The following is an 11,195-nucleotide window of genomic DNA, read 5'->3' as shown; positions in this document are numbered from 1 at the left end:
AAATAGATTTTTCTTTTGCTGAGAGAAAGAGAGGTCAAGGTTAAAGTAAAATGCCAGACATACTACCACTAGCTGTGCCGTGTGAAATTCCACATGCTTATTTGACAAGTTTCCTCTGTGAAGCAACCAGGTATATACTGCATATGCTTTGGTTGTCAGTAGTCACCCAGGTGTTCCATTTAAAACCAAATTGGCATTTGCAGGGATTGTGCCTTTTCTGTCAAATCGCACACTGCTTTGTTGAATCCACTCTGTATTCTGATTCATAGTCATTAACTATTACTCATACAGGAAACCAAAGCGACCAGAGTGTTACTGGCTGGAATTGGCTGAGCAGTAATGAATGCATTTTCTAGATGAAGGCCATTAATTGGTCCATACAGAATGTGTCCAAAATGGCACCCTATTCCCAATATAGTGTACTACATTTGGCCAGAGCTCTATTGGTCCCTGGTCAAAATAGTGCATTGTAAAGGGAATAGGGTGCCATGTGGGGCTCAGATGTAGTGTACTGAAGAAATGACAGGGCAGGAGCACAACTAATGGGGTTCTATTAATACAGACATAGAACATGGATATGGTCGGTACTACACACATGGGTTTGAAGTAGGGTCTTTAACCTGGTAAGGGGATAAAATCTCTAATGGCCTAGCTTACATCATAGCCTGATCTTACATTACTGTAAGTTGATCATATGTTATATGTTCTGATGTTCTGATCGATTTGGTTAATGTGCATTATGCAATCAAGTGTTTTATTATGTACAATTAATTTTTGGCTCTGCTATCCTGTGAACTGTAACTAGGACTAAGGAACATTCAATGTCGTCTTGGTAAGTAATTCCAGTGTATATTTGGCCTTGTGTTTTAGGTTATTGTCCTGCTGAAAGGTGAATTGGTCTCCCAGTGTGTAAGGGATCTCGTCCTCCTCTTCTGAGGAGGAGAAGCGAGAAGGATCGGAGGACCAAAACGCAGCGTGGCAAGTGTCCATAATTTAATAAAGCAGAATGAACACTGAACAAAAACAATAAACAACAAAACGAACAGTCTCGTAAGGTGAATGACAAAACACTAAACAGGAAATAAACACCCACGAAACCCAGGTGGAAAAAGGCTACCTAAGTATGATTTTCAATCAGAGACAACTAACGACACCTGCCTCTGATTGAGAACCATACTAGGCCAAACATAAAAACCAACATAGAAAAACAAACAGACTGCCCACTCCAACTCACGCCCTGACCATACTAAAACAAAGACGAAACAAAGGAACTAAGGTCAGAACGTGACACAGTGTCTGTTGGAAAGTAGACTGAACCTGGTTTTCCTCTAGGACTTTGCCTGTGCTTAGCTCTAATTCCTTTTATTTTTTCCAAGAAAATTTACTAGTCCTTGACAATGATAAGCATGCCCATAACATGATGCAGCCACCACCATGCTTTAAAATATGAAGAGTGGTACTCTAATGTGTTATGTTTGCCCCAAACATAATGCTTTGTGTTCAGAACAAAAAGTACATTTCTTTGCAATATTACTTGCCTTATTGCAAATGGGATGCATGTTTTGGAATATTCTGTGCAATCTTCCTTTAATTCGTCATTTAGGGCCGGCAGGTAACTGAAAGGTTGCTAGATCGAATCTCCGAGCTGACAAGGTAAAAATCTGTCGTTCTGCCCCTGAACAAGGCAGTTAACCCTGACTGGACCAGTTAAATAAAGGTTCAATTATTATTAATAATCTTTAAACTCTACCTGGATTAAAATCACCATTGGCCTCATGGTGAAATGCCGGAGCCGTTTCCTTCCACTCAGTCAGGAGTTAGGAAGGACGCCTGTATCTTTGTAGTGACTGGGAGTATTGATACACCATCCAAAGTGTAATGAATAACATCACCATGCTCAAAGGGATATTTAGTCTGCTTTTTTTCTTCTACCCATCAGTGCCCTTCTTTGCGAGGCATTGGAAAACCTACCCTGTCCTTGTTGTATCTGTGCTTGAAATTCACTGCTCAACTGAGGGACCGTACAGATAATTGAATTTGTGTGGTACAGAAATGGAATAGTCATGGAACTTATTATTTTACTCCTGAACTTATTCAGACTTGCCATTATTCAGACATTTCAGCTTTTCATTTTGTATTCATTTGTAAAAATGTCTAAAAACATAATTCCACTGACATTATGGGGTATTGTGTGTAGATCAGTGACACAATCTAAATTGAATCAATTTAAAATTCCGGTTGTTGATACAACAAAATGTGGAAAAGGTCAAGGGGTGTGAATACTTTCTGAAGGCACTGTAATTGTCTTCAGCATTACGAATGACACAGACACAAACTTGTCTGTAGCTGCAGCACCAGTCCATATTTAGCCACAGACCTGACTGATTGTCTAGCCACCACTCGAAGTGACACATAACATTCCATGAAAAAAAAACTGCAATTCTTAAGCGCTAGCTGGTGTAAGACAAGTATATGGTGATATACAGTATCCCCAAAACATCAAAGATATTGGAGTCTGGTCTAGTGGTCTAGTGTTAAGGCTGCCAACTCCGAACCACATATTCCCTTGACGATGCGAATTCGAGTTCAGAGTTCAGTCTCAGCCACTTTCTGTTTGTGGCCCTAATTCCTGTGTATCTCCCGCTCTACCTTCCCTCTGTCCTGTCATTCAAAAAATATAAAAAACACAATTGTTGTCAGCTGTACATTCCCACTTTCCCTCTACTCTCTCTCTACAGTGTCTCCTCCAAGTCCTCTCCTATGCTGGTGGTATTCACCACAGGTAGGGACTCTCGGAGGGAGATGTCGTCCACCTGCTTGGCTCTCTCGTCTGGCTCCTCTAGGATGGATGGGGGCAGGCTTTCCACCTCAGAGTTGCTGAACACGTAGCCGGGCAAGGTGGTGTGGGTGCTGACGCTGTGCCTGGCTTGGCTGCTGCGGTACACGTGGCTGGAGAAGAGGGAGGAGGTGCCCGAGATCACGGCCAACGGCTGGGGCTGACTGGTAGTGGTCTGGTTGAGGCCGTACCGGTAGTTGGCACATGCCACCGGTCCCTTCCCGTCGAACTCCAGGTTCCAGCGGGTCCAGGTCTTCTTGATCTCTGCCTGGACCTGAAGAGAACAAGAGGATTGTGTGGGTCAGGTTATAGTATAGTATGGGTCGTGGTATTGTGTGGGTCATGATATGGGTCAGGATTTTGTATGGTAGCCTATAGTACCAGTCAGGGCAGAAACTTATTTGGGGAGTTCAGACAACTTTTAGAATGGACTCAATGTTAGCACCTTTATCGCGAAACCTTTGTTGATGTAACAATACAAGAGCGCCTCCGACCATTCTCAATGAAATGACTCGCCGCAAACAAGAAAAACAGAGTAGTGAATTCAAATGTTGTTTTGACCGACTGACATTCACAATGAAATTAGTTGACAACACAACACAAGAGACTTGAATACATATTATTGCCAATGCCAAAGTTCCTACTGTGTTGTGGTGCCCACAAATGTCATATTCGCTTTCACTGGGCTTTTTCAGAGGTTTTAAAAGCATTCAGAAATAAACAGCCCAACCCAGAAGCGTCAATTATCACTGAGCAACGAACATGGATGAGAGTAGGAGTGCTCTTGGAACATTAAGTTCTAAATGACCAAACTCTCTAAATATTGTATATGGGACTAATAAATGTGGCAATTATTGGGGGAAAAGTAGCACTTTATTTTACAGTAGCTACTGTTTTTACAGTGGTATTTACCTGGTATTGACCAGCAAGTTATGCGGTAGTAACAATGGGTATTTTCTGGTAGCCTACTTACTTACAATACCCACAAACAGGGTTTGAAGTATCACTGATGGGTACAATGCGTACACAAAGTATGAATATTCTATTGTTCCAATAAATGACATCAATAAGTTCCATTAGTTATAATAACATCCCCCCCCTCTCATTATGGTTAGTTCATAGTACACTTATAAATGGGCAACAAATGAGCACGTGACTTTGGTTCAATTAGGGAGTCCAGCATGATAGATTCTTGAAAGCAGCAGCTCTAGAGTGGAGAAGACCTTATAAACCTTCTGGCCGGGTCTGGTGAACAGTACTCACCTCTCCATTGCAGTAGCAGTAGATAATAGACACAAAGAAACCCTACGAAGAAATGAAAGTGACTAAGGTTAGAGGCATGTGTTGAAAGCTCAAATTCCCGCTGGCAGTATAAATGATGTGACATTCTCTACAAATGAGAGGTGTCCATGACCTTCAGAGAATAATATCGACATGATAGTCTCAGGAAAGAGAGCTCTTAAAGAAAAACACAATGGATTGTATTTTTTTTTTTCAAAAGGAGTGTAATGTTAAGATAAAAGCATGTCCCACGACATCAGTTGTGTTGTGTATATCCAGCTATACACGTCAATCCCAAATGAATGGAAAAGATGAGCACCATTTACATTCCTGGCTTTATCTGGTGCTCATCCTTTCATTCATTTATTCATAGCTGGATTTGCACATGTCATGAGATGTGGTTTCATCTTGACATAAGACTACATTAGAGGTCAGAAAACATCTGAAGGAAGTGAAAGTGTAATGTCCCTTTAAGCTATAATGCTCATATTCTCACATTTAAAATCGTATCAATATTGCTTTCAAGTGCTGAGCGATTAACGGAAATTTCTGTTATTTAAAAAACAAACAAATAATTGACTATTTGAATTTGATTTCATTCCGGTTTTTTTCTGTGAGCTCAATGCGCATTTTCTCATTTTCTCACTGTAGTTTCTCGAATAGAGGTAAATCAGATCAAGCCCGAACTGTGCAATGTAGCAGGGAGTTGTAGTTTACACCAGCCCAATATTCAACATAGTTTAGAGCAGAAAAAGTGTTAACTACAATGACCATAATCCATTGTGCGCCTACTTGTCCGGAGACTGAGAGAAGAGAGAAGAATGCACAATCAAGAGGGATGGAGCAGTTGCTTCGCAAGGTATCTCTACCTGAAAATACATGATCGATAGTGTTCAGCATTCATATAAGTATTTTAAAAAATATTTAACCGATTTGACCTCAAAAAGCACTAATTGCTCAGCACTATTGCATTCTACAGTTTTAAATCTATTAGCAATGGGCAATACAGTGCATTCGGAAAGTGTTCAGACCTCTTGAATTTAAGTTACTGCCGTATTCTAAAATTGATTACATTGCTCCCCCCCCCCCCCCTCATCAAGCTACACACAATACCCCATAATGACAAAGCAAAAACAGGTTTAGACATTTTAGCAAATGCATAAAATCTAAAATAAAATAAATATCACATTTGCATAAGTATTCAGACCCTTTACTCAGTACTTTGTTGAAGCACCTTTTGCAGTTATTATAGCCTCGAGTCTTCTTGGGTATGACGCTACAAGCTTGGCAAACCTGTATTTGGGGAGTTTCTCCCATTCTAATCTGCAAATCCTCAAGCTCTGTCAAGTTGGATGGGGAGCGTCGCTGCAGAGCTATGTTTGATCGGGTTTAAATCCAGGCTCTGCCTGGGCCACTCAAGAACATTCAGAGACTTGTCCCGAAGTCACTCCTGCGTTCATCTTTCCCTCGGGTAGCCATTTGATTAGCTGTTCAGGAGTCTTATGGCTTTGGGGTAGAAGCTGTTAAGAAGCCTTTTGGACCTAGACTTTGCGCTCCAGTACCGCTTGCCATGCGGTAGCAGAGAGAACAGTCTGTGACTAGGGTGTCTGGAGTCTGACAATTTTTAGCAGTTGCCATATCAGGCAGTGATGCAACCCGTCAGAATGCTCTTGATGGTGTAGCTGCAACTTTGAGGATCTGAGGACCCATGGCAAATCTTTTCAGTCTCCTGGGGGGGAATAGGCTTTGTCGTGCCCTCTTCATGACTGTCTTGGTGTATTTGAACACCAAGGAACTTGAGGCTCTCAAACTTGCCAGTCGGTGAGAATGGGGGAGTGCTTGGTCCTCCTTTTCCTGTAGTCCACAACCATCTCCTTTGTCTTGATCATGCCGAGGGAGAGGTTGTTATCCTGGCATCACACTGCCAGGTCTATGACCTCCTCCCTATAGGCTGTCTCATCGTTGTCGTTGTGTCGTCAGCAAACTTAATGATGGTGTTGGAGTCGTGCTTGGCCATGCAGTCATGGGTGAACAAAGAGTACAGGAGGGGACTGTATCTGCCACACTGATCCCCTTTATTGAGGATCAGTGTGGCAGATGTGTTGTTACCTACCTTTACCACCTGGGGGCGGCCCGACAGGAAGTCCAGGATTCAGTTGCAGAGGGAGGTGTTTAGTCCCATTGTCTTTAGCTTAGTGATGAGCTTTGAGGGCACTATGGTGTTGAATGCTGAGCTGTCAATGAATAGCATTCTCACATAAGTGTTCCTTTTGTCCAGGTGGGAAAGGGCAGTGTGGAGTGCAATCTGTGGATCTGTTTGGGCGGTATGCAATTTGGAGTAGGTCTAGGGTTCCTGGGATAATGGTGTTGATATGAGCCAGCCTTTCAAAGCACTTCATGGCTACAGACGTGAGCGCTACGGGTCAGTAGTCATTTGGGCAGGTTACCTTAGTGTTCTTGGGCAGAAGGGACTATGGAGGTCTACTTGAAAAATGTTGGTATTATAGACTCAGGTCAGGGACAGATTGAAAATGTCAGTGAAGACACTTGCCAGTTTGTCAGTGCATGCTCGGAGTACACATCCTGGTAATCCTTCTGGCCCTGCTGCCTTGTGAATATTGACCTGTTTAAAGGTCTTACTCACATCGACTACGGAGAACGTGATCACAGAGTCGCCTGGAACAGCTGATGCTCTCATGCATGTTTCAGTGTTACTTGCCTCGAAGCGAGCATAGAAGTAATTTAGCTCGTCTGGTAGGCTTGTATCACTGGACAGCTCATGGCTGTGCTTCCATTTGTAGTCTGTAATAGTTTGCAAACCCTGCAACATCCGATGAGCATCGGAGCCGGTGTAGTACGATTCAATCTTGGTCCTGTATTGATGCTGTTGTGTCTTTGGCTTTGCCGGATTAAGTGATATGACATGCTATTCTAAAATATAATTTCTCTGTAAATGTAATTAACTAGAAAGTCGGGGGCACCACAAAATAATGTTTATAGAGCTGTTATCTTCCGAATAAACTCTTAAAGACCTGGTAACCTTCTACATCAGTAGCAGTCGTATTTAATCCTCGCCTTATTCAGTCTCATCTGAAAGTTGTAAATTATTGGATATCTTCACGAACCCTGGCTAACAAGTCGAATCAGCAATACAAAATTTGGTTTAATTATTTATTTATTAAATACCTAAATAATCACACAGAATTACATCTACACTGAATGGATCATACATTGATTACAAATTATGTCATAAAGGAAAACGGCCCTAGCGGACGGAACAGATACAGTATGACAGCTGGTTACACAAAGAAAGAGGGTTGGGTTTGAGTGAAAGAGCAGGAAGACTGAGGAGCAAAAAGGTTTTGTGTCTCTATCGGGCTGTAGGCAGCTATGCTATCGTAAATACAGTATCTTATGCATTCTAAATAACCGCCCATTTGAAAAAGGAGAATGCAATAAATATTTACTCTGAGCAGCGCTTCGGTAGATTGGTTGACGATAGAAGGTGGGTTGGTCCAGCATGGATCTGGTTCTCTGAAGAATGTCTCTGGTGGTAAACTGGATACGTTGTAGTATCGTTGTGTGTGTTAGACAGATACATCGTCCGTCCTTTCCTAGCCCACGTTTACAGCGACTGCTAGGAGGTATCACTTCTGGAGTGAATAAGAGTTCAAAGTTCATACCAAGTTGCCATACTTTTAAGCTCATGCTATATTCTGGCTGGTATAGTCAAAATTCATCCTTTCCGCGTGTTGACCGTCATCTTCACTTTGAAATTCGATGCTAATTTTGTTAGGTTATTATCTGAGCCCTTTTAATGTAGGACCATCGCCCTAACGTCCTCGAAACAGGAAGTAACATTTTCGTAAAGGGGCTTATATAGGGTTGGGAGAGAGGGCAGTGTTTCATAGTTTACAACCAGTGTCTGTTCACATGGGTGGGGCCACTGTGTTGAACATAGTTCCCTCATGAAAACCATTTCTCTCATTTAGGAGCTAAAATTATATTTCATATTTTAACAAATAGTTTCATATTTAAACATTTAAATTGCACAACAATTCCATATGAATCTGTAGACTTTCCAATATACAGTTCATGTCATCCTATCATCAGTAATAATGTCTCAGACGCCAACTGATCTGACATCATATTCATTAAGTACCAACACATATTTTCAAATGGTTGGATTACCGAAATATGGTTCAGTTTCCCACCTTTTGATGTTACCAGACTCTCCATGTTAACAAAGTGATTTTCAATAATCACATCGGTAGAGTAGAGAGAGGAAAAAGGGGAAAGGTATTTATGAGGGTCATAAACCTCCCTCATCAGGCCAATGTCAACGCTTTGCATGTTTGATTTTTCGTCGGAGGGAATAGCGGGATTTCTTATAAGCTTCAGGGTTAGAGTCCCGCTCCTTGAAAGCGACAGCTCAACCTACCCTTTCGCTCAGTGCGGATGTTGCCTGTAATCCATGGCTTCTGGTTGGGGTATGTAAGTACATGTGGTGTGGTGTACTCCTCAATGCCATCAGAAGAATCCCAGAACATATTCCAGTCTGTGTTAGCAAGACAGTCCTGTAGCTTAGCATCTGCTTCATCCGACCACTTTTTTATTGACCGAGTCACTGGTGCTTCCTGCTTTAGTTTTAGCTTGTAAGCAGGAATCAGGAGGATATAATTATGGTCAGATTTGCCAAATGGAGTGCGACGGAGAGCTTTGTACACGTCTCTGTGTGTGGAGTAAAGGTGGTCTAGAGTTTGTTTTCCCTCTGGTTGCACATTTAACATGCTGGTAGAAATGAGGTAAAACGGATTTAAATTTCCCACATTAAAGTCCCCGGTCACTAGGAGAGCTGCTTCTGGATGAGCCGCCTCTGGATGAGCGTTTTCCTGTTTGATTATGGCTGTATACAGCTCATTGAGTGCGGCCTTAGTGCCAGCATTGGTTTGTGGTGGTAAATAGACAGCTACGAAAAATATAGATAAAAACTCTTGGTAAATAGTGTGGTCTACAGCTTATCATGAGATACTCTACTTCAGGCGAGCAAAATCTCGAGACTTCCTTAGATTTCATGCACCAGCTGTTGTTTACAAATATACATAGACAGCCACCCCTTGTCTTACCAGAGGCGCCTGTTCTATCCTGCCGAGAAAGCGTAAAACCCGCCAGCTATATGTTATCCATGTCGTCATTCAGCCACGACTCTGTGAAACATAAGATAATACAGTTAATGGAGTAAATTCTTCGCATCCGACTTGTTATTGAAAAAATATTCTTCCAGTACGGGGTAAGTAATCACTGTCCTGATATCGAGAAGCTCTTTTCGGTCATAAGAGACAGTGGCAGAAATATTATGTACAAAATAAGTTGCAAATAACGCGAAAACACACACACAATAGCACAATTGGTTAGGGGACTGTAAAATGGCAGCCATCTCCTCCGGCGCCATTAATGTGAAAGGGATGATGCCGCCACCACCATGCTTCACCGTAAAGATGGTGACAGGTTTCCTCCAGACGTGATGCTTGGCATTCAGGCCAAAGAGTTCAATCTTGGTTTCATCAGACCAGAGAATCTCGTTTCTCATGTCCTTTAAACTCCAAGCGGGCTGTCATGTGCCTTTTACTGAGGAGTGGTTTCCATCTTGCCACTGAAAGCCTGATTGGTGGAGTGCTGCAGAAATGGTTGTCCTTCTGGAAGGTTCTCCCATCTCCACAGAGGAATTCTGGAGCTCTGTCAGAGTGACCATTTGGTTCTTGGTCACCTCCCTGACCAAGGTCCTTCTCCCAGTGATTGCTCAATTTGGCCGGGGGCCCAGCTCTAGGTAGAGTCTTGGTGGTTCCAAACTTCTTAAGGATGATCAATGATCAACAAGATGCACCTGAGCTCAATTTCGAGTATCATAGCAAAGGATCTGAATACTTATGTAAATGTGTATTTTACATGCAATACAAAGCAGGATCCCCAATTGGGGTGAATGCGGGCACCTGGAAAGAGTTGAAAAAGAGCTCACAGTACATTCGGACCTCCCATCCGACCCCTTTGAACGAGTGTGGCATGCCCACAAACACTATGTAGTGGACCCCGAACACCAGCACCAGCACTAGAGTGGACTTAGCCAGTTTCCTGTGAAAGGGACAGTAGAACACTGTATAATCCTCTATTGAGGGAATCCGTTGTGCAGCATCAGACAAAAAGCTAATACAATACATGCATTAGAATGCATGCGTTCGGTGTCTGGTAAAATGCATGCGTTAGGTGTCTGGCAAAGTGCATGCGTTAGGTGTCTGGTAAAATGTATGCGTTAGGTGTCTGGCAAAGTGCATGCGTTAGGTGTCTGGTAAAATGCATGCGTTAGGTGTCTGGCAAAGTGCATGCGTTAGGTGTCTGGTAAAATGCATGCGTTAGGTGTCTGGTAAAATGCATGCGTTAGGTGTCTGGTAAAATGCATGCGTTAGGTGTCTGGTAAAATGCATGCGTTAGGTGTCTGGTAAAATGCATGCATTAGGTGTCTGGTAAAATGCATGCATTCGGTGTCTGGTAAAATGTATGCGTTCGGTGTCTGGTAAAATGCATGCGCTAGGTGTCTGGTAAAATGCATGCGTTAGGTGTCTGGCAAAGTGCATGCGTTAGGTGTCTGGTAAAGTGCATGCGTTAGGTGTCTGGCAAAGTGCATGCATTAGGTGTCTGGCAAAGTGCATGCGTTAGGTGTCTGGCAAAGTGCATGCGTTAGGTGTCTAGCAAAGTGCATGCATTAGGTGTCTGGTAAAGTGCATGCGTTAGGTGTCTGGCAAAGTGCATGCGTTAGGTGTCTGGTAAAGTGCATGCGTTAGGTGTCTGGTAAAGTGCATGCGTTAGGTGTCTGGTAAAGTGCATGCGCTAGGTGTCTGGTAAAATTCATGCACTAGGAAAAGTGCATGCGATGTGCGTCTGGAAAGGTGCATGCAATGTGTGTCTGGAAAAGTGCATGCGATGTGCATCTGGAAAAGTGCATGCGATGTGCGTCTGGAAAAGTGCATGCAATGTGTGTCTGGAAAAGTACATGTGGTGATGGGGTTTGAGAGGGACAGGATGG

At 42.8% G+C, this 11,195-nt stretch overlaps 1 protein-coding gene across 1 annotated transcript in view; it reads right to left on the bottom strand.

Moving 5' to 3' along the window:
- Positions 1–976: 976 nt before the first annotated feature.
- The window catches only part of LOC135542476 (parathyroid hormone 2 receptor-like), a 47,901-nt gene continuing 37,682 nt past the window's right edge, over positions 977–11,195 (bottom strand). The window contains exons 11-13 of the mRNA XM_064969436.1: positions 10,108–10,246; positions 4,100–4,141; positions 977–3,110 (exon numbers count right to left, since the gene is read on the bottom strand). Of these exons, the coding sequence (XP_064825508.1) occupies positions 2,733–3,110; positions 4,100–4,141; positions 10,108–10,246 (559 nt within the window). The 3' untranslated portion in view covers positions 977–2,732. The remainder of the gene's footprint in view (positions 3,111–4,099; positions 4,142–10,107; positions 10,247–11,195) is intronic.

This window comes from Oncorhynchus masou, chromosome 6 (assembly GCF_036934945.1).
Source record: "Oncorhynchus masou masou isolate Uvic2021 chromosome 6, UVic_Omas_1.1, whole genome shotgun sequence".
Lineage (NCBI taxonomy): Eukaryota > Metazoa > Chordata > Actinopteri > Salmoniformes > Salmonidae > Oncorhynchus > Oncorhynchus masou.
This window is presented reverse-complemented; position numbering and strand designations above follow the sequence as displayed.